General features: G+C 43.0%; 1 protein-coding gene across 1 annotated transcript in view; it reads left to right on the forward strand.

Moving 5' to 3' along the window:
* The first annotated feature begins 5,037 nt into the window (after positions 1-5,037).
* The window catches only part of hydin (HYDIN axonemal central pair apparatus protein), a 905,740-nt gene continuing 886,887 nt past the window's right edge, over positions 5,038-23,890 (forward strand). Inside the window, exons 1-2 of the mRNA XM_043707374.2 lie at positions 5,038-5,123; positions 8,042-8,202. Coding sequence (XP_043563309.2) covers positions 8,071-8,202 — 132 coding nt within the window. The 5' untranslated portion in view covers positions 5,038-5,123; positions 8,042-8,070. The remainder of the gene's footprint in view (positions 5,124-8,041; positions 8,203-23,890) is intronic.

The following is a 23,890-nucleotide window of genomic DNA, read 5'->3' on the forward strand; positions in this document are numbered from 1 at the left end:
TCGGCCCAACCAGTCCACACCTACCCTCCGAAGATTAACCCACTTGGACCCATTTCCCTCTGACTAATGCACCTAACACTATGAGCAATTTAGCATGACCAATTCACCTGACCTACACATCTTTGGACTGTGGGAGGAAACCGGAGCACCCGGAGGAAACCCACACAGACACGGGGAGAATGTGCAAACTCCACACAGACATTCAACTGAAGCTGGAATTGAACCTGGGGTCCTGGTTCTGTGAGGCTGCAGTGCTAACCACTGAGCCACCGTGCCGCCCTTTTAAAAAGGACATGGGGGCAACTCTTTTACAAACAGTGGTTCATGTATGGAATGAACTGCCAGAGGAAGTGGTGGATCCAGGTACAGTTACAACATTAAAAGACATTTGGATAAGTACATGAACTGGAAAGGTATGGAGGAATATTGACCAAATACAGGCAAGTGACATCTAGCGAAAAGGATAAATAGGGTGGTCACTAGGACTTTAAACTAGTGAGTCGGGGAAGGGAAGGGAAAATGACAGGAAGTATGGTGGTAAATAAAAAGGAAAGCAGCAGGTTAGCATGTGTGCAGGAGGGTATATAATTACATGGTACACTATGAAAGAAGTGAAAAGGATGGATAGCTCAGGAGATATTATTATTGGAGATGTTGGAATTCATAAAAAGCTTATACAAATTAACATAAGGGCACTTTACCTGAATGCTTGTAGCATTCGTAGCAAGGTAGATGACTTAATGGCACAAATCATCATGAATGAATATGATTTAGTAGCCATTGTGGAGACATGATTGCAGGATGGTCACGACTGGGACTTAAATATCCAGGGGTATCAGACTACTCGGAGGAATAGACAGGGAAGTAAGAGAGATGGTGTAATCTGATGTTTAAGGACAACATCAAGGTGGAGGTGAGAGATGATAAAGGTTCTAAGGAGAATATGGCTGAATCCATCTGGATGGAAATTAGAAACTCTAAGAAGAAAAAGTCACTGATAGCTGTAATCTCACGTAATAATATCACGTTGAGGCAAGCAATAAACAAAGAAATTAACTAATGCCTGTAAAAATGGTATGACAATTATCATGGGGGATTTTAATCTACATGTCGATTGGTCAAACCAGGTTGTTAAGGGTAGCTTTGAGGAAGAGTTCACTGAATGTATCAGTGATAGTTTTCTTGAACAGTATGTAATGGAACCGACAAGGGAGCAAGCTTTCCTAGATCTTGTCCTGTGTATGAGACAGGAATAATTAATGATGTTATAATTAGGGATCATCTTGGAAGGAATGATCACGGTATGGTTGAATTTAGAACACAGATGGAATGTGCGAAAATAAAAACCAATACCAGGGTACTGTGTTTAAACAAGGGAGACGACAATAGGATCAGGGAGGAGCTGGCTAAATTAGACTGGGAGCAAAGACTTTATGGTGCTCAGCAAAAGTATATTCCGGTGAAAAGGAAGAATTGTAGGAAAAGGGGTAATCTGCCATGGGTGTCTAAGGAAATAAGGCAAGCTATCAAATTGAAAGAGAAGGCATACAAAGTGGCCAAGATCAGCAGGAAACTAGAAGATTGGGAAATCTTTAAGGGTCAACAGAAAGTCACAAAAAGCAATAAAGAAAAATAAGACAGATTATGAGAAAAACCTAGCTCAGAATATGAAGACAGATAGCAAAGGTTTCTATAAATATACAAACCAAAAGAATGGCTAAGCTAAACACTGGTCTTTTAGAGAATGAGAAGGGGGATTTATAATGGGATATGAGAAAATGGCCAAGGCATCAAACAGGTATTTTGTGTTGGTCTTCACAGTGGTGGACATGAATAACATGTCAGTAACTGACAAGGAGATAAAGATAGGTGAGGACCTGGAAACAATCATTATCAAGAAAGAGGAAGTGTTGGGCAAGCTAATGGAGTTAAGGGTAGACAAATCTCCTGATGGAAAGCATCCCAGTGTGCTAAAAGAGATAGCAGGAGAAAAAGCAAAACCATTTTTGGTAATTTTCCAAAATTCACTGGACTCTGGGGCAGTTCCAGCGGATTGGAAAACAGCAAATGTGATGACGCAGGGAGGTGGACAAAAGATGGGGAATTATAGACCATTTAGCTTAACATCTGTTGTGGGGAAAATGCTTGAGCCATTATCAAGGAAGAAATAACAAGGCATCTTTTAGAAGTTGTCCCATTGGGCAGATGCACATGGGTTCATGAAAGACATCTTTTGGAATTCAATAAAGACATTACAAACACGGTGCACAATGGGGACGCAGTAGATGTGGTGTATCTAGATTTCCAAAAGGCATTTGACAAGGTGCTGCACAAAAGGTTGCCTCATAAGATAAGGGTGCAAGACGTTATGGGCAATGTACTAGCATGGATAGAGGGTTGGTTAATCAACAGGAGGAAAAGAGTGGGAATAAGTGAGTGCTATTCTGGTTGGCAATCAGTGACGAGTGATGTGCCTCAGGGATCAGTGTTGTGACAGTAATTATTCGCAATTTTCAAAATGATTTGGAATTGGGCACCACATGTAGTGTGTCAAAGTTTGCAGATGACACTACAATGAGTGTTAGAGCAAAGTGTGCAGAGGACTGTGAAACTTTGCAAAGGAACATAGATAGTTTAAGTGAGTGGGCAAAGGTCTGGCAGATGGAGTACAATGTTAATAAATGTGATGTCAGCCATTTTGGTAGGAATAACAGTAAAAACGACTATTACTTGAATGGTAAGAAATTGCAGCACGCTGCAGAGGGACCAGAGTGTCCTTGTTCATGAATCACAGAAGGTTGGTCTGCAGGTGCAACAAGTAATTAAGAAGGTAAATGGAATTCTGTCCTTCATTGCTACAGGGATTGAGTTTCAAAATGGAGAGGTTATATTGCAGCTGTATAGGGTTCTGGTGAGGCCACACTGAGAGTACTGTGTGCAGTTTTGGTCTCCTCACTTAAGAAAGGATGTACTGACACTAGAAGGGGTACAGCAGAAGTTCACTTGGTTGATTCCATAGTTGAGGGGGTTCACTCGTTGATTTCAGAGTTGAGGGGGTTGGCTTATGAGGAGAGACTGAGTAGATTGGGATTATATTCATTGGAATTTATAAGAATGAGTGGGGATCTTATAAAACTATGAAGGGAATAGATAAGATTGAAATAAAGAGGATGTTTCCACGGGCGGGTGAAACTTAGACAAGCGGGCATAACCTCAAAATTAGGGGGAAGAGATTTAGGACTGAATTGAGAAGGAACTTCTTCACCCAGAGGATTGTGAATCTATGGAATTCCCTGCCCAGTGAAGTAGTTGAGGCTTCCTCAGTAAATGTTTTTAAAGCTAAGATAGATAATTTTTTGAACAGTAAAAGAATTAAGGGTTATGGTGAGAGGGTGGTTAAATGGAGCTGAGGCCACAAAAAGATCTTATTGAATGGCAGAGCAGGCTTGAAGGGCCTACTCCTGCTCCTAGTTCTTATGTTCTGTGCAAGTGGACTAGTTTAGTTTGGGAACATGGTCAGTGTGGTTTAGTTGGACTGAAAGGTCTGTTTTCATGCTGTATGACTGTATAACACATTTTGGAAATTCCTCCCTGCAACTTTCCTCTTATTCTTGAAGCCAATTTAACACCAACTGGAAAAAAGACACAGATACGTTTTCCGCAAAATTAACTTCAATGGTGGAAAATCTTAGTCAGTACACATCATTGCTGAAAACAACAAAAAAATGTTAAAATCCTGTTTTAAAAATTGGAGCAGTCTCTCCAACTCCCAATTATTTCTATATCTTATGATCAAAAAGCTTATGACGATTAAGAAGTTCATTCTTTGATGAATTTCAATTATTGTACTAGCCAAGAAAATGTAAACACCAAAACTGTTGAAAACAGGGAACAGTTGGAAGTTTTGACTTATGATCAAATACTTCTGTTGAAATACAAATAACTTTGTTCACTATCAAGTGAAGTACATCAAAGGAGCCCACATGAGCAATAAAAACTGGCAATATACCAAGAGGTTGCTATTTGCAAGAGCATTTGTATCCAAGTGTTTGGCCAGGTAAAAACAACATGTAGTAATTCTTAAAAAACAGAAAATAAAGCACAATGTTTGTCCTGTCCTCGTGCTATTTCTCTTGAATTGTTTGCACTGAGTTTCAGAAAATTCATTTTTAATTGCAAGATACTTAAGGATAATACAGAGGAGGGTTTAAGGCTTTTGGAATTAATTAATAAATCTGGAATTAAAACTTATTGTCTCAATAATGATGACAAGGAAACTACCATTTGAAACCCATCTGCTTAAGGGAAGGTTTTCTCCCATCTTGCCCAATGTAGCCTCCATATGTGACTGTGGTCCCATTGTATTGTGGAGCACTCTGGTGCCCTGTGAAATGGCCAAGCAAACCTCTGAGTTTTAAAAGAAATGATGCTCACACCCCATGCACAAATGAAAAAAAAATTTGAGATTTATTCAAAAATAACTCTGGTGTTGCCCATAACCTGCAAAAGATTAATCACCATGGCTACTCAGGATCAGTGCGACAATTACAAACCAGTGTTTTTTAGTGAACAGTTTTGTTGAATGCAGTAGTCACAATGGCATTGGGGGTCGGGGACGGTTTGACCGACAGGGTTGGTGTAGGTTGGCAGCGCAATAAAACAAAAAGGAGACTGCGGATGCTGACAATAAAAGCAGAAATTGCTGGAGGAACTCAGCAGGCTGGCAGCATGTGTGGGAAGAAAGCGGAGTTGACCTTTCGGTTGAGGTGACTCTTCATCAGAGTCACCGTTTATCCGGCCAGTGGCGGGGGACGAAGTGTTGCAGAGTGGCGACAGCGACTCACCCCGGCCGCCGGCGGCCGTGCTCGGACACCGAGTCCCGCGGCGCAGGCGACATGGCGGGCGGGCGGGCCCGAGCACCGCTTGCCCCGTTGCCGCGGAGATGACTCACGTGACGCGGTGCCCGCCAATAGGGAGGCCCGACACTGGCGGGCGGACTTGGGCGGCGGCGGCGCGTTGCCATGGTGTCGGCGGCCGGTTGGAGGACACAGTGCCAGCGACGCCGAGGAGCCGCCGACTGCCCACTTGCAGAGGTTATTTACCCTCCTCGGGGTATGAGCGAGGTGAATAAAGTTACCCTCAGCGTTTTTAGTTTTATTAGGCAACATTTGTTTTCCACTTTCCTCAGAAGGGAGGTGTGTGTGTGGTGTGGGGGTGGGGGTGGTGGGTGTGTGGTGTGGGGGTGGGGGTGGTGGGTGTGTGGTGTGGGGGTGGGGGTGGTGGGTGTGTGGTGTGGGGGTGGGGGTGGTGGGTGTGTGGTGTGGGGGTGGGGGTGGGGGTGGGGGTGGTGGGTGTGTGGTGTGGGGGTGGGGGTGGTGGGTGTGTGGTGTGGGGGTGGGGGTGGGGGTGGTGGGTGTGTGGTGTGGGGGTGGGGGTGGTGGGTGTGGGTGTGGGTGTGGTTGTGGTTGTGGTTGTGGTTGTGGTTGTGGTTGTGGTGGGGGTGGGGTGTGGGTGTGGGGGGCTGTCTGGTTGAGGTGTACAACATCCGAGGGCAGAGGGCTGACAAGTTAGGGGACACAGTTTACTGGAGGTTAGGAGGAGATTTGAGGATTTTTTTCTTCATCTGGAACTCACTGCCTAAAAGATTGGTCGAGGCAAACATCTTCTCAAGACAGTTAAGAACTATGTGGGTGAAGACTTGAAACACCATTTACACACAAGGCTACGGGCCAGGTGCTGGAAAGTGGGATGAGAATAGGTGATGTTTGATGACCGGCATGGACACAATGGGCCGCATTCCATGCCGTAAAATCTCCGCAACTGTTATTTCCACACGTGGTTTATGAGTGTCACTGGCTGGACGAGCATTTATTATCCAGTCCTGATGAAGGATCCTGCCTGAAACATGTACTCCTGTTCCTCGGATGCTGCCTGACCTGCTGCGCTTTTCCAGCAACACTCTCTCGACTGATCTCCAGCTTCTGCAGTCCTCACTTCCTTTCCTCAATAGGCTGAATGTACTATTCCTGCTCCTAATTTGTATGCTTGTGTGTGGACACTGTCATTTGAAGTAACTTTATCTAAAGAATGTTAGCAAAGAGGGTGTACTTTTAATTTCACATTATTATTTTCTGATTAAATTTTACTGTTTCTTCCAGGCAAAATGTCATTTTTTATTGATACAAAAATTGCAAGTTATCTGAGTGCAAAAAATTCAGTGGCTGTAGCTGTGGTTACTATTTTCTGTCATCAATGAGCAATGGGAAGCTAAGCTAAGATTGCCTGTTGGTAGTTGCTATGCAATGCGCATCTTCTGTGAGAGACAGTGAAATAGCACATTCTTATCTTCATTTAAAAATGTGCATTTTTTATTATCATTTTAAAACAAGAAAAGCAGAGACATAAATTTGCAAGTGATATTTCTGCACAGCTTTTGGTATCAGATTTTTTAAAACAAAAACACGCTTCTTTGCAGCAGGGATAGATGAATATTGAAGAAGAAAGGAGTTTGAGAAGGAAAGCGTCACAATATGCAAGAGAATAGATAATTTGTGAAATGAGAAAGTTGAAGGCTTTGATGCTGTTGTCTGTAGAACACTGGTACACTTGGCTTGAAGCAACTTGTGCCACTAAAGTTGGTGAATGATACAAAGCTATTCACTTAAGGCAACTTGCAGCAAACAGGCTGACTTTGCCAAAAAGGCCAAAAGAACAAATGCTTACAGTCTCCCTTCCTGCATTCTGATAGGAACACTAATGTAAAAAATGTACTGTTTTATTTCAAAAACAAATACAAAGAATGCTGGAGAAACACAGCAGACCTGGCAGCATCAGTGGAGAGAGAGAGAGAGAAACAGAGCTCACATTTTGAGTCCAGCATGATTCTTCTTTAGAGTTGTCAGTTCCAAATCAGGATGGTGAGTGACTTGGAAGGAATTTGCAGGTGGAGATTTTCCCACACATTTGTTACCTTTGACTTCAATGTGGTAGTGGTCGAGGGTTTGGAAGATGCTGCCAAAGGAGCCTTGGTGAATTTCTGCAGTGAACACTCCTGCTACTGAAGGTTAGTGGTGGAGAGAGTGAACGTGGTGCCAATCAAGCTGGGTGGTTTGTCCTGGATGTTGTCATCTTCTTGAGTGTTGCTGGAACTGCACTCATGCAGGCAATTGGGCAGTATTCTTGGCTTGTGCCTTGCAGATGGTGGACAGACTTTGTGGAGTCAGAAGTTGAGTACTCACCACAGGATTTCTAGCCTCTGACCTGCTCTTGTCTTCACAGTATTTATGTGGCTAACTGAAGAAGGATCGCTGGACTTAACAGAGTCATACAGTATGGAAACAGACCCTTTGGTCTAACTCATCCATACTGACCAGATATCCCAGTGTGAACTAGTCCCATTTTCTAGCCCTGGCTCATATCTCTCTAAACCCTTCCTATTAATATATCATCCAGATGCCTTTTAAATAATGTAAGTGGAGGTGCCTCTGTACGTGTACAACCCTCTACATGAAAATGTTACCACACAGGTCCTTTTTAAAATTTTCCCCTTACCTTAAACCTATGCACTCTAGTTTTGAACTCTGCTTTCTCTCCACAGATGCTGCCAGATCTGCTGAGCTTCTCTCTCGATTTTAGTTTTTATTTAATTTCTTCAGCACCTGTTGATCTTTGTTTTATTTATATGATTAGTTCAATCTCTGAATCTACTAGATCACTGACTACAAGTTTCTATCAAAAGTTTCAGTCAGCTTAGAAAAAAATCAGGAGAAAGTGAGGACTGCAGATGCTGGAGATCAGAGTCGAAACGTGTGGTGCTGGAAAAGCTGCTGTGCTTTTCCAGCACCACACTTTTCGACTGGGAAAAATATCAACAATGTTGATAAATACACAGAGATATCAGCTTGAACCATGTTAAGCATGTGGCAATTTACCACAGTGATCTTGCACTCGGGAAGAGCAGCATCATCTTGGGATCCTTTCTCTTGTACAGCAGAATATTTGACTTAAAACTGCATTGACTTTTCTTTCATTTGTCTTGCAGTGTCTTGCTGAATATTTCTGAAGCAATTAATGGCTGCTAGCAATGTGGAATCAACTGATCGAGCAATACAGAGCACCTTCAAATTGCCAGAAGGAATTAAAAGCAAGGTGGTGGATCCTGGCAATCCAAAACTGGTCAAAAGAGAGGAGAAAAATGTTAAGGTATGAACAAAAGTGAGCACTTTAATCCCAAAGTTACAGCTACCTAGATTCAACAAGGATACAGCACGATATGGAGGGTTAGGCAGAAAAATAGCAGATGGAGTTAAATCTGGACAAATGTGAGGTGATGCATTTTTGAAGGTCAAATACAGGTGGAAATTGTTTAGTGAATGGCAGAACCCTTAGGAGTACTGATATGCAGAGAGATCTGGGTGTGCAGGTACAGAGATCATTGAAGATGGCAGGGCGGGCAGGTAAGGTAGTAAAAAAGGCTTATGGCATGCTTGCCTTCACTGGAAGTGGTATTGAGTATAAGGATAGACAGGTTATATTGCAACTTTATAGAGATTTAGTTAGACCACGTTTGGAATATTGCGTACAATTCTGGTCACCACACTACTGTGGATGTTTTGGAGAGGGTACAGAAAAGATTTACCAGGATTTTGCCTTGTATGGGGAATATTAGCCATGAGGAAAAGTTGGATAGACTGGGTTTGCAGGAGATTGAGGAGTGACCTAAAAAGTTTATGAGATTGTGAATGGCGCGGATAGAGTGGAAACTATGAAGCTTTTTCCCAGGGTGGAGGGGTCAATTACTAGAGGACACAGGTTCAAGGTGAGAGGTAGGGGGAAGTTTAAAAGAGATGTGCATGGTAAGTTTTTCACACAAAGTCTGGTGAGTGCCTGGAACACACTGCCAGAGGAGGTGGGTGAAGCAGATACAACAGCAGCATTCAAGAAGCACCTGGATGAATACATGAATAGGAAGGGAAATATGGATTCTGGAAGTGAAGACAGTTTTAGCATGGAAAGGCAAAATGTGGCGGTGCTGGCTTGGAGGGCCAAAGGGCCTGTTCCTGTGCTGTGCTGTTCTTTGGTCTTTGTATTTGTTTTTCACCTTCAGTCTGGAACTTCTCATCAGGCGAACTTCAGAGATCTGCTGAAACTGGAGTCTTTGATGTCATGTTTGGTCAGTCAGCCACGGGCACACGTATGGGCCCCAGCTATGCCTGTCTCTTTGTTGGCTACGTAGAACAGTTGATCTTCCGTAATTACACCGGCACCACTCCCCACCTCTTCCTCCGCTACATTGATGACTGCATTGGCGCCACCTCGTGCTCCCGTGAGGAGGTTGAGCAATCTCATCAACTTCACCAACACATTCCACCCTGACCTTAAATTTACCTGGACAATCTCTGACACCTCCCTCCCCTTCCTGGACCTCTCCATCTCCATTAGTGATGACCGACTTGACACCGACATTTTTTACAAACCCACAGACTCCCACAGCTACCTGGATTATACCTCTTCCCATCCTATCTCTTGCAAAAATGCCATCCCGTATTCCCAATTCCTCTGCCTCCGCCGTATCTGCTCCTAGGAGGACCAGTTCCACCACAGAACACACCAGATGGCCTCCTTCTTTAGAGACCGCAATTTCCCTTCCCATGTGGTTAAAGATGCCCTCCAACACATCTCGTCCACATCCCGCACCTCCGCCCTCAGACCCCACCCCTCCAACCGTAACAAGGACAGAACGCCCCGGTGCTCACCTTCCACCCTACAAACCTCCGCATAAACCAAATCATCCGCCGACATTTCCGCCACCTCCAAAAAGACCCCACCACCAGGGATATATTTCCCTCCCCACCCCTTTCCGCCTTCCGCAAAGACTGTTCCCTCCGTGACTACCTGGTCAGGTCCATGCCCCCCTACGACCCACCCTCCCATCCTGGCACTTTCCCCTGCCACCGCAGGAACTGTAAAACCTGTGCCCACACCACCTCCCTCACGTCTATCCAAGGTCCTAAAGGAGCCTTCCACATCCATCAAAGTTTTACCTGCACATCCACCAATATCATTTATTGTATCCGTTGCTCCCGATGCGGTCTCCTCTACATTGGGGAGACTGGGCGCCTCCTAGCAGAGCGCTTTAAGGAACATCTCCGAGACACCCGCACCAATCAGCCAAACTGCCCCGTGGCCCAACATTTCAACTCCCCCTCCCACTCTGCCGAGGACATGGAGGTCCTGGGCCTCCTTCACCGCCGCTCCCTCACCACCAGACGCCTGGAGGAAGAACGCCTTATTTTCCGCCTCGGAACACTTCAACCCCAGGGCATCAATGTGGACTTCAACAGCTTCCTCATTTCCCCTTCCCCCACCTCATCCTAGTTTCAAACTTCCAGCTCCGCACTGTCCCCTTGACTTGTCCGGACTTGTCCGACCTGCCTAGCTCCTTTTCCACCTATCCACTCCACCCTCTCCTCCCTGACCTATCACCTTCATCTCCTCCCCCACTCTCCCATTGTACTCTATGCTACTCTCTCCCCACCCCCACTCTCCCCTAGCTTATCTCTCCACGCTTCAGGCTCTCTGCCTTTATTCCTGATGAAGGGCTTTTGCCCGAAACTTCGATTTCGCTGCTCGTTGGATGCTGCCTGAATTGCTGTGCTCTTCCAGCACCACTGATCCAGTCACAGAATCTGTCTACTGTACCTGGAACTCCCTGTAACAGCTTCTGCCATGTTGCATCAAAAGACTTGCTGTTTCGAATGCGTTAAGTTTCTTGCTCCTGAATTTGATAATGGCTGCTGACCAGAAAGAGAGCATCCTATCTCAACTTTGACATTTTTCTCTATTGATAGTTTTCCTTATTCCATTCTCTGTTTCCTTGACCCCTCTCGCCTAAATATCACTGACCAGTTGCCCCATGCTATGTTATTTCCTTGAACTGCTGTTTCTTCAACATCACATATAGTTGTCCTTGTTCTGGTCCTACTCCAGCCCCCAGCCACAACTTTCTCTGGTTCATCAATGACATCTTAGGTATCGCTTTCCTCTCTTATCTGGAATTGGAAAAGTTTATTTATTTCACTTCCAATTACCACCCTGCTGTCACCTTCATCTGGTCTATCTGACTCTTCCCTTCCCTTCCTCGACATCTCTGTTTCCATTTCTGAGGATAGACTGGCCACTAATATCCATTATCAATCCACTTACTCCCATAGTTGCCTTGACTATACATCCGCACACCCTGTTTCCTGTAAAGACTCTATTCCAATCTTCCAGTTCCTCCATCTCTGTTGCATCTGTTCTGATGATGCCAGCTTCAGTAGGGGAGCAACCAAAATGTTCAACTTCTTCCTCAACCAATGATTCTCTGGCACTGTAATTGACAGAGCCCTCAGCTGGGTCCGACCCATTTCCCTCACTTTGGCCATGACCCCTTCCCCTGCCACAACAGCGATTGTGTTCCCCTTGTCTTCACCGACCATCCCATTAGTATCCACATGCAAAGTCAGAAGTCACTTGACACCAGGTTATAGTCCAACAAGTTTATTTGAAATTACAATCACCTGACAAAGGAACAGCACTCTGAAAGCTTGTGATTTCAAATAAATCTGTTGGACTATAACCTGGTGTCAAGTGACTTCTGACTTTGTCCACCCAGTCCAACACTGGCACCTCCACATCACATCCAGAGGGTCGTTAGCCGCCTCCAGCAGGATGCCACCACCAGACACATATTCCCCTCCCGCCTCTTGTCAGCCTTCTGCAAGGACTGTTCTCTCTAGGACAGCCTGGTCCACTCCTTCACTCTGAACACGTTGTCACAGCCTCATGCAATCACAGAAGGTGAAACTCCTGCCCTTTTACTTTCTTCCTCCTCAGTATCCAAGGCCACAGACATACCTTCCGGGGAAGCAATGTTTTATCTGCACTTCACTCAATCTAGTCTACGGTACTCGCTGCTCACGATATGATCTCCTCTACATTGGGGAAAAGAAACACAGACTGGGTGACTGCTTCGCAGAATGTTCTGTGCACAAAAAAGACCCTGAGCTTTCAGTTGCTTGGCACTTCAACACATCATCTTCCATAGCCCGTGTCCGTGTCTCAGCCTTGCTGCAGTACTCCAGTGAAGCTCTGTGCAAGCTGGAAGAGGAGTACCCCATTTTCTACTTGAGAACCCTGCAGCCTTCTGGACTTAATATCGAGTTCAACAATTTTAGGGCTTGAGCATCTTTCCCCATGCTTTCCTCTACTCCCACACACCAGACATTGGCATCACATTGGTTGGTGTCACGCTGTCAGTCACTAATAGACCCCATTAGCAGCTATTCATTTCCCTAGATTGACCTTTAGCCCTTTAGCCACTCCTTTGTCAGTCCAACTGGTTTTGTCTCTCTTTGGGCTCTATCTCTACCTATTGCACCCACCCCACCAACCCCCATCCCCAACCCCATGCACACAGACACACACACCACCACCATCCCATCTTCTGTGTAAAAACCATCCTTTTCCAAGCTGCTTTCAGTTCTGAAGGAGGGTCACTGGACACAAAACACTATCGCTGATTTCTCTTCGTGGATACTGGCAGACCTGATGAGATTTTCCAGCAATTTCTGTTATAGTTGTGCTAATTGGACAGATCCAAAGTATTTTTCTGACTTATACCATGCTGACTTTGGAAGATACCACTCAAGTAGCCTTATTGTTCAACCTCTTAAACTTTCTTTCCATCCCAATCACCCCAGCCCCAACAACACAGTTGTTGATCTTGAATCAGCTTTTCACCGTCCATAAATTTGTCATAATAAAACCAATGAATATCCTAGTCCTCGTTCATTGCTGAAGATAACTTTGTCCTCACCTAAATTGCTATGCTTGGCTTCTGTCATTACTGCTGCTTCAGAAGTGTTTATGCCTGAACAGATTGCTTAGAGCATGCTCTGAGCATAAATTGGCATTGTTCAAAAAGTTAAGATTATTTCTCGGATTGAAGGGGATTATGATTGAATAAAATTGAATCTTAACATGAAAATATTCAATGTGAACTGGTTGGGGGTTTATAAATGAATAAAGATGGTTGGACTAGAGATTATGTAAATACACGCAATGGATTCTTATTTGAAATTTTGATTGAATATCATAATGGATCAGTGAGCATTTATTGGAAAGCTTCTCCCTCTCTCTCCTAGTCAACATTTCTGTCAACCTGGCCATATTATTCCAATGGCACTCCAACATTAGAATTGCTATTTTGTTTCTTGTGCTGCTGCATGCAAACAGCGTTAACACTGATCAACAGGTAGAAACAAGCAATCTCTTAATTCTCACGTACATGCTGTGTTTAATGTTTATGCAGACTGTTAGCTAAATAAGTTGCATACACTCTCTCAACTGACAAGCTGACATTATGAAAGCTTGCCATATTGTCTTGTTTTAATTATCTATGTTTTACATTTATGAAATCCCACCCACATAAATTTTAATTGGGGAATAATAACACCATTATTTTTGCCTGTGACATTTTTAAAGTATTGAATTTCTTCTCTGTTGGGGTAGGTCTGATTTCAGTAAAGATTTTACAGAAAGCTACTTTATTGTGTCGATAACTGACACCTTGAGGCTTTTGTCAAAGCTGGTTAACGAATGGAACCACAAATGAAGTGTAAGGATAGAGGATAATGATGTCTTTCGATAATGTTAGTTTGGTAAATTGTGATACAATGGAAACCAAACTGTGGCTGAGACACTTTGACATAGCTGAAAACATTTGGAGAAATTGTTTTTAGTCTCCCAAAAATAATGCTGACTGAATCCATAGAACGTTTTGCGAAAATCTTTTATGTCCCGCTCGACCCAAACAAAAATTGCCCAGATATTCTGGTGGTTAGAGAGTCATTGGAGCAGTGCTGACTGGAGTTGTGTGTCAGAGCCTGCAGAATCCCCAGTGTAGCTGATTCTCTGGGAATTGCTCAGGAAATTTAAATTAATTTGGCAGGGTGTTGGGAACCGGTGCTCTGGATCAGACAATGGGGTAGCTGGTGAACAGGTGGATACAACATGTGGAGTCTGAGAGGAAAGATAGACAGTTATAGGGCAAAGTTGCAGTGAGTGTGATGGGTTGAAGTGTGTCTATTTTAACGCAAGTAGTGTCAGGAATAAGGGTGATGAACTGATAACATGGATCAGTACTTGGAACTACGATGTTGTGGCCATTATGGAGACTTGGCTATCACAGGGGTAGGAATGGTTGTTGGATGTTCTGGGGGTTAGATGTTTTTAAAAGGAATAGGGAGGGAGATAAAAGAGGTGGGGAGTGGCATTGCTAATCATGGATAGTAACACAGCTGCAGAAAGTGAGTTCATCGAGGAGGATTTGTCTACTCAGTCACTATGGATGGAAGTCAGAAACAGGAAAGGAACAGTCACTTTATTGGGAATTTTCTATGGGCCCCCAATAGGAACAGAGACATGGAGGAGCAGATTGGGAGGCAGATTTTGGAAAGTGCAGAAGTAACAGGATTGTTATCATGGGTGACTTTAACTTTCCTAATATTGATTGGAACCTCCTTAGTGCAAATAGTTTGGATGGGGCAGATTTTGTCCAGTGTGTCCAGGAAGAATTCCTGACTCAATATGTAGATTGGCCAACTGGGTGGAGGGGGGAAGCATACTGGATTTGGTGCTTGGCAATGAACCAGGTCAGGTGTCAGATCTCTTGGTGGGAGATCATTTCAGTGATAGTGATCACAGCTCTTGACCTTTACTATAGTCATGGACAGGGATAGGAGCAATCAGCATCGGAAAGTATTTAATTGGGGGAGCGGGAAATTAAAATGCTATTGGGCAAGTGTGGAGCATAAATTGCGAACAGATATTCTCTGAGAAATGCACAACAGAAACGTGGAGGTTGTTTAGGGAGCACTTGCTGCAAGTGCTGGATAGGTTTGTCCAAGTGAGGCAAGGAAGTGATTGTGAGGTGAAGGAACCTTGGATATAAAGAGATGTGAAACACCTAGTCGAGAGGAAAAAGGAACCTTACTTAAGGTTGAGGAATCAAGGATCAGACAGGGCTGTAGACAGTTACAAGGTAGCCAGGAAGGAACTGAAGAATAGACTTAGGAGAGCTAGAAGGGGGCATGAAAAAGCCTTGGCGGGTAGGATTAAGGAAACCTCCAAATAGTTCTGCCCATATGTGAGGAATAAGAGGACGACCACGATAAGGTTAGGGCTGATCAGGGATAGTGGAAGGGACTTATACCGGGAGCGGAGGAAGTACGGGAGATCCTTAATGAATACCTTGCATCAGTATTCACTCGTGAGAGGGACCTTGTGATTTGTGAGGACAGTGTGATATGCTTGAAGAGGTTGATGTTAACAAGGAGGGTTGTTCTGGAAAGTTTGAAAAACTTGAGGCTAGATAAATCCCCTGGGCCAGACAGGATAAACCTAAGGTTATTTCGGGAAGCAAGGGAAGAGATTGCTGCACCTTTGGCAATGATCTTTGCATCCTCATTGTCCACTGGAATAGGACCAGATGACTGGAAGGTGGCAAATGTTATTCCCTTGTTCAGGATTGGGAATAGGGATAATCCTGGGAATTACAGTCTTATGTCAGTGGTAGGCAAAGTATTGGAGAGGATTCTGAGAGACAGAATTTGTGATTATTTGGAAAAAACATAGTTTGATTAGACATAGTCAGCATAGCTTTGTGAGAGGCAGGTCACACCTCACAAACTTTATTCAATTCTTTGAGGATGTGACAAAACATATTGATGAAGGTATCAGAGTAGATGTGGTGTTAATTGATTTTAGCAAAGAGTTTGATAAGGTTCCCCATGGTAGGCTCATTCAGAACATAAGACAACATGGAATACAGGGGAATTTGGCTGTCTGAATACAGAATTGGCTGGCCCATAAAAGACAGAGGATGATAGAAAATATTCAGCCTGGAGCTCGGTGACCAGTGGTGTTCTGCAGGGACCTGTTCTGGGACCTCTGCTCTTTGTGATTTTTATAAATGACTTGGATGAGCAAGTGGAAGGGTAGGTTAGTAAGTTTGCCTGTGACACGAAGGTTAGTGGAGTTGTGGATAGTGTCGAGGGCTGTTGGAGATTGCAGCGAGACGTTAACAGGATGCAGAGTGGGGCCTGAGAATTGGCAGATGGAGTTCAACCTGGAAAAGTGTGAAGTGATTCATTTTGGAAGGTCGAATTTAAGTGCAGATTACAGGGTTAAAGGTAGGATTCTTGGCAGTGTGGAAGAACATGGATCTTTGGGTTAACGTCCATAGATCCCTCAAAGTTGCCACGTAAGTTGATAGGGTTATTAGGAAGGTGTATGGTGTGTTTGCTTTCATTCGCAGGGGGATTGAGTTTAGGAGGCGCAAGGTTATGCTGCAGCTCGAGAAAGCCCTGGTTAGACCACTCTTGGAATATTGTGTCCAGTTGTGGTCGCCTCATTTTAGGAAAGATATGGAAGTTTTAGAGAGGATGCAGAGGAGTTTTACCAGGGTGCTGCCTGCACTGGAGGGCATGTCTAATGAAGAAAGGATGAGGGAGATTGGGATTTTCTCATTGGAATGAAGAAGGATGAGTGGTGGTAGCGGTATACAAATGATGAAAGAGTGGATAGCCCTTGGTGGAAATGACTATCATGAGGAGGCATAATTTAAGGTTATTGGAGGAATGTTTAGGGGAGAAGTCAGAGGTAGGTACTTTACACAGAGTGTTGGGTGTGTGAAATGCACTGCCGGCAGTGGTAGCAGAGTCAGATACATTAAGAACATTTAAGCTTCTCTGGTTAGGCACATGGATGATAGTAAAATGAAGGGTATGTAGGTTAGTTTGATCTTAGAGTAGGATAAAAGGTTGGCATAACATCGAGGGCTGAAGGGCCTGTACCGTGCCGTGCTGTTCTGTGTTCTAAATTTAATTTTCCGAAGTCAATTCATCTTACCTGACATTCTCAGAAAGAGTCGATTAAAGTTGTAGAATTTGAAAGGTTTTGAATTACTGAAGCCTAATACCTAGGAAAGATGAAGGATCACAAACCAGCTCTAATTCCTGAGTAACTTTTAAATGGATCCCCAAATCACCTCTGACTCCGACCGAGCTCCCTCACCACATGATTTGAGATCGAGGCAAGAATACAATCTGAAGTGGCACCACTGGACCTGACCCTGCTAGATCCAACCCCATGTCCAGTCTGATGCAACCTTTCTGGATGCCACTATTCTTCAGTTCAATGGTTTGTTGCAGGTCTTGCCTTAATTATCCAAATATATCGCTTCCCTGTTATTTGGTTTGGAGGTGAAGTAACCTCCATGGCTAGGTCTGAATTAACTTTGAGAAATATTTCATAAAAATGTACTTTGACAATTGCTAGCTAACATAGTTCAATATTTTACATAAGTTTTAAATTTTTTGCCATGTTACCTGTTTCGAATATGATTTCCAAGCACGTTTCATTTTGCATAAGACAATTTATCTGACATCGTGGTAATAGAAGGTAAGATTCAGGCAGTTTAAGTTTCCTGCCTGGAATTAGAAATGATTTGAATAAATCAGTTTTCAGTCAGACCATCATCATCCGGAAGTATAAACCAAATTAATGTCAGTACTGTTATGCCAAACAGGGATTATCATCCTAGTTTTCCTATTAACTCTTGCCATCAGCGTCAATACTGTATTATGCTGGCGTTTCCTTTTAACCTTCATTCTTTCATGGGATGTGGGCATCGCTGACGTGGCTTGCATTTATTTCTCAACCTAATTACCGTTGAACTGAGTAGTTTACTGAGCCATTTTGGAAGGCAGTTACGAGTCAACCCAATTCTAGGAGTCTGTAGTTGCATGTAGACCATATGTGAGCAGCAGAATTCCTCTCTTAAAGTTAGTGAACTGGATGGCTTTTATAACAATCAATGGTAATTTCTGGTCTCAATTACTAAGACTAGCTTTATATTCCAAATGTATTAATTTTATTGAAATTTCACTAGCTGTCATTGTGAGGTATAAACTTGTGTTCCCAGAATATTGACCTGGACCTCTCGGTAACTTGTCCAGTGATGTTATCACAATGCTGCCATCTCCCCTAGCTTGCATGTGGATTTTATTTCAGTGTAACGAAGTTTTGGAATGTATTTTTTAGAGTTATGATTTCTAAACCTTTTATTATCTTGTTCCTCCAAAAGTGCGCATGACCCATTGCAAAACTTTTCTTCCTTCCAAATGTCCTCATCATGTTAAAATTGGTCTCAGTGCACGCTATATTTGACTGATAGTTTCATAGGACCATAACTCCTTGCAACTCATTGAAAGAAGGATAATTTGGAAGGTGGAAATTGAAAATAAAAACAGAAAGCGTTTGAAGAAAAGTCATACTGGATTTGAAATCTAACTCTGTTTCTCTCTCCGCAGATCCTGCCAGACCTGCCGAATTTTTCAGCACTTTGTTTTTACTAATGTGCAACTCATTACCTCTCTTGATCTTCCAATTTTTAGCAGCCATGTCTGCAAACTTTCCATGATTGTTCCCGGATTTATTTGATCTTCCCTTTCATTCTTTCCAGTCTCTTTATCTCAGTGTCTTTTTTATTAAGCACACCTAATGACAATGACAGCATTTTAACAGGGCACAAGTACTTAGAGTCCTGAAAGTTTGCATGCGCACACCTTTGAAGGTGGCAGGACAATTCAGTGGTGCATTGTTTGCTTGAAAGCACACCGTGCACCTGACTTTTTTGATGGAGGCTTGCAGCATAAAAACAAAGAAGCTCTGATGAACATTTTTCAAACTGTTGGTTAGACCTCAGCTAGAGGTCTATGTCCAACAAAGGCTAAGGCACTTTAGAAAGGAACTTCCAGAAGATGCAGAGGGAATTTGACAGAATTTTACCAGGGATGAGATAATTTATTTATGTAGGGAGACTGGGGAAGCTATTGTTGTGGAGCTTTGAAGCAAAGAAAGCTATGTAAGAGTCAATTGAGGTTTTCCAATTTATGTTGAGTTTTCCCAGAGTTGGAAGTGTGGAACTATTTCCACTGACCACAGTGTCAGTGACTAGAGGATACAGGTATAAAATGGGCAAAAATGCCAAAGGGGAGAGATGAGGTGCCTTTTATCACTCAGCAAATTGTTACATTTTGGAATATCTGGCTTGAAATAGTAGGTTTAAGGAAAATTAATAGTAGTTTTCAAAAGGAATTAGATAGATATTTAAAAAGTGAAAAGAAAATGCAAAGCTGTGGGGAAATATAGAGGAGTAGGACAAATTGGATAACTCTGTCTGAGAGCCAGGACAGGCACCAGCTAGCTGAGAGGCCTCCCTTCATGTTGTATGATTTTATGACTGGCACAACAGAGGGTTGAAGGGCCTTTACTGTGCTGTACTGTTCTATGTTCTAAAGAGCCATATCTTAAAGATTCCAAAGCCTCACTGAAAAAGTACAGTGAGAAGGAAAGGGTGAAGGGTTAGGATAGCATGTACGTCAGAGTAGAGTGGCAGTTGCAGGTGGGCAAGGGAGTGCCAGGTACGGTGTTGGTTAGGTGAAACTAAGCTTGTGATGATCAAAGGGACTGGAAAGGGGTGGACAGGTGTCAGCTTGGACCACTGAGTCAAGTCTGGGGACTGAGGTCAGATCAAGGCAGGGTAGAGGGTGAGGAGCTTTATAGTTACCCAGGAGTAACTATATGCTCATGAAGTCTTCAAAGATTTGAAATCAAGATTGCTATTTAGTTAGAGTGTTTGAAGGACACACCAGTATTCTGTTTCTTTCTGGAAGACTAAATATCCTCCTCGTGATGGATAGCACATTATAGACAGTTACAGTTGAAATGGGTAAAACTTTGTTTTTAGTGTAATTTATTTTACTTTCAAATATTATTGTTTATTAGTTTTAATCAATAGCTAATCTCTTAAAAGCTATTGATTAATCTCTTTTCTCTCACTCCTGAGGGAACCACACCATCTCTAATCATTGTCTCCCTCAAACTTGGTGACACAGTAAGCACAAGAAAATGGGCATTTTTTGTGCAAAATTACAATGTCATTTCTTCTGCGTGAATATGTTGTGACACTGGATTTAATCAAAGAAATAGTTCAAATACACTATTCTTACAGTGACTGAAATCAAAGCATAAAGGACTAGCAAATGGATTATTTTCTCGACATCTTAGAATTTGGAGCATTATTACATCTGAATATTACATAAATAGCCATTGCACCAATCATACTTTAAATTACTTTGGGCATCTATATTTGTAGCTTATTATTAAATTGTAATTTGGCTAAACAGAAATTTTATGTTGATTGGATGAGACAAAAAATCTTAATTTACCTGGTCAGATATATGGAACTGATGATTGATTTCATTAGGTATTTATTAGTCAAGCCTGCTTTGGAAACTTGTCAGCAATAGAGTATTTCAGGAAAGAAGAAGGGGTCCTCTGGCAGGCTGTTCTTGTTAAGTAGATCATTGCTTGCCAGTACATTGCATCTGTCTCAGACATAGCGTGATCTTTTTATTAAGGTGCTCATTACTGTGACACATGACAGTTCATAAAAATTTAAATGTTTTTGAATGTTATAAAAGTCTCTTCTTTAAAAATAGTACTTATTTCAGATGAATTGTACTTTTTCAATGATATCATTGCAAGATACAATGCATTGAAAAAGTATAATTCATCTGATTAATTAGCAGAGATTTGACGGGCTTCTTCCTCCTCATTCACACCTGTACTTATCTAGGTGATATGCTTTGTTGTGCCCAAATGAATTTTAACTAAATGTTCTGTAATTTGTGAATAGTGAGATATTGGAAGAGGCTATTTGGCTCATTGAGTTTGTGCTAGCTCTTTCAAAGTTGGTGTCAATCTTTGTTCTTTTGCCATATTTTTGCAATTTCATTAAATTCCCTTTCAAAGGCTACAGTGTAATCAGTATCCACCACTCTAACAGGCATTGCATTTCAAGACCAGTATAACAAATGTTCAGTTCTTTAGCCAATCACCTAAATTAACATCCTTTGGATATTGGTTTTTCAGCCAATATCAAATGAGTTTTGTTTTATTTATTCTAGCTAAATCCTTGACAATTTTAATCACCACTTATGAACTATTGTTTTAGCCTTCTCTTCCTGAAGGAGAATCTGCAAATGCTCGAGTATATTGCCATCCATCAGGGAACCCACCCCCAACCTGATGCACCAACATCTGATGTGTAATTACCCTTCAAAAAGTCTCTTAACTCTTCAGTAAAAGATGGAATCTTCTGATAGTTCTGACTTACTTACCTGAATTGTGACACTGGCAAGGTTAAAAGAATAAAATGTGTTCTAACTTCTGGGTAACTATAAAACTCCTCACCCTCTGCCCTGCCTTGACCTGACCTCAGTCCCCAGACTTCACTCACTGGTCCAAGCTGACACCTGCCCACCCCTTTCTATGCCCTTTGAACATCACAAGCTTAGTTTCACCTAACCAACACTACATGGCACTCCCTTGCTCACCTGTGTCTGCCACTCTATCCTGATGTACATGCTATCCTAACCCTTCACTCTTTCCTTCTCATTGTAGTTTTTCCAGTGAGGCTTTGGAATCTTTAAGATATGGCTCTTTAGAACATAGAACAGTATATCACGGTAAAGACCCTCTGTTGTGCCAGCCTTCTATCCTACTCTAAGATAAGAATAACCTACACACCCTTCATTGTACTATCATCCATGTGCCTATTCAAGAGTCGCTTAAATGTCCCTAATGTATCTGACTCTACTATCACTGCTCGCATTGCTTTCCACACACCCACCACTCTGTAAAGAACAACCTCTGACAGCTCCCCTAAATCTTCCTCCAGTTACCTTAAAATTATGCCTCCATGTGACAGACATTTACACCATAGGAAAAAAGTCTCTGGCTACCTCTCTATCTATGCCTCTCAACATCTTGTACACCTCTAACAAGTCACCTCTCATCCTTCTTCACTCCAATGAGAAAAGCCCAAACTCCCTCATACTTTCTTAGTAAGGCATGCCCTCCTGTTCAGGCTTCATCCTGGTAAATCCCCTCTGCATCCTTCTAACGCTTTCTCATCTTTCCTGTAATGAGGTAACCAGAACTGAACACAATATTCCAATTGTAGTCTAACCAGGGCTTTATAGAGCTGCAGCATAACCTCGCGGCTCTTAAACTCAATCCCCTTGCTAATGCAAGCCAGCACACCATATGCCTTCTTAACAACCCTATCAACTTCGGTGACAACTTTGATGTGGACCCCAAAATCCCTTTCTTCCTCCACACTGCCAAGAATCCTGCCGTTAGCCATGTATTCTGCATTTAAATTTGACCTTCCAAAGTGAATCACTTCAACTTTTCCAGGTTGAACTCCATCTGCCACTTATCAGCCCCGTTCTGTATCCCATCAATGTCTCATTGCAACCAACAACATCCCTCCACACTATCCACACCTCCACCAACCCTGGTGCCATTGGTAAACCTACTAACCCACCCTTCCACTTCCTCATCTAAGTCATTTATAAAAATCACAAAGAGTAGAGGTCCCAGATCAGACCTCTGTGGAACACCACTGGTCACCGAGCTCCAGGCTGAATACTTTTCATCTACTACCACTCTCTGTCGTTTATTGGCCAGCCAATTCTGTATCCAGACCACCAAATTTCCCTGTATTCCATGTCTCTTTACTTTCTGAATGAGGCCCCTCACAAAGCTATGCTGACTATCTCTAATCAAACTATGGTTTTTCAAGTAATCTTAAATCCTGTCTCTCAGAATCCTCTCCAATACTTTGTCCACCACAGACTTCAGACTGACTGGTCTATAGTTCCCAGGATTATCCTTATTTCCTTTCTTGAACAAGGGACTAGATTGGGTTAGGATATCTGATCGGCATGGACGGGTTGGACATAAGGGTCTATTTCCATGCTGTACATCTCTATGACTCTATGACCCTCCAATCATCAGACACTACTCCAGTGGACAGTGAGGACGCAAACATCATCACCAAAGGCACAACAATCTCTTCCCTCACTTTCTGTAGTAATCTAGGGTATAGGGTATATCCCATCTGGCCCAGGGGATTTATCTATCCATACGCTTTTCAAAATTTCCAGCACATCCTCCTTCCTAACATCAACCTGTTCTAACGTATTCACGCTGTCCTCAGAAATGCCCAGGTCCCTCTCAGTAATGAAGATAAGGTATTCATTAAGGACCTCTCCTACTTCTTTCGACTCCAGGCACAAGTTCCCTCCACTATCTGCGATCGACCCTATCCTCACTCTGGCCATCCTCTTGTACCTCACATAAGTATAGAATGCCTGAGGATTTTCCTTAATCTTACCCGCTAAAGCTTTTTCATGCCCCCTTCTAGCTCTCCTATATCCATTCTTCAGTTCCTTCCTGCTTTGGGTAACCCTGTAAAGCCCTGTCTGATATTTGCCTCCTCAACCTTAAGTGAGCTTCCTTCTTCCTCTTGACTAGATGTTCCACATCCCTTGTCACCCAAATTTCTTTCAACCTACCATCCCTTCCTTGCCTCAGTGGGACAAACATATCCAGCACTATCAATAAGTGCTTCCTAAACAACCTCCGCATTTCCCTGAGAACATCTGTTCCCAATTTAGACACCCTAGTTCCTGCCAAATAGCATTGTAATTCCCCTTCCCCCAATTAACTACTTGCCCATACCGTCTGCTCCTATCCCTCTCTGAGTATTGTAAAGGTCAGGGAGTTGTGGTCACTATCACCGAAATGCTCTCCCACTGGGAGATCTGACACCTGGCATGGTTTGTTGCCAAGCACTAAATCCAATATGGTCTCCCCTCTAGTCGGCCTATCTACATATTGCATCAGGAACCCTTCCTGGATACACCTGACA

Source organism: Chiloscyllium plagiosum, unplaced genomic scaffold (genome assembly GCF_037043375.1).
Source record: "Chiloscyllium plagiosum isolate Xiang-an unplaced genomic scaffold, Cpla_swu_hap1 HiC_scaffold_17, whole genome shotgun sequence".
In the NCBI taxonomy this organism is placed as follows: Eukaryota; Metazoa; Chordata; class Chondrichthyes; order Orectolobiformes; family Hemiscylliidae; genus Chiloscyllium; species Chiloscyllium plagiosum.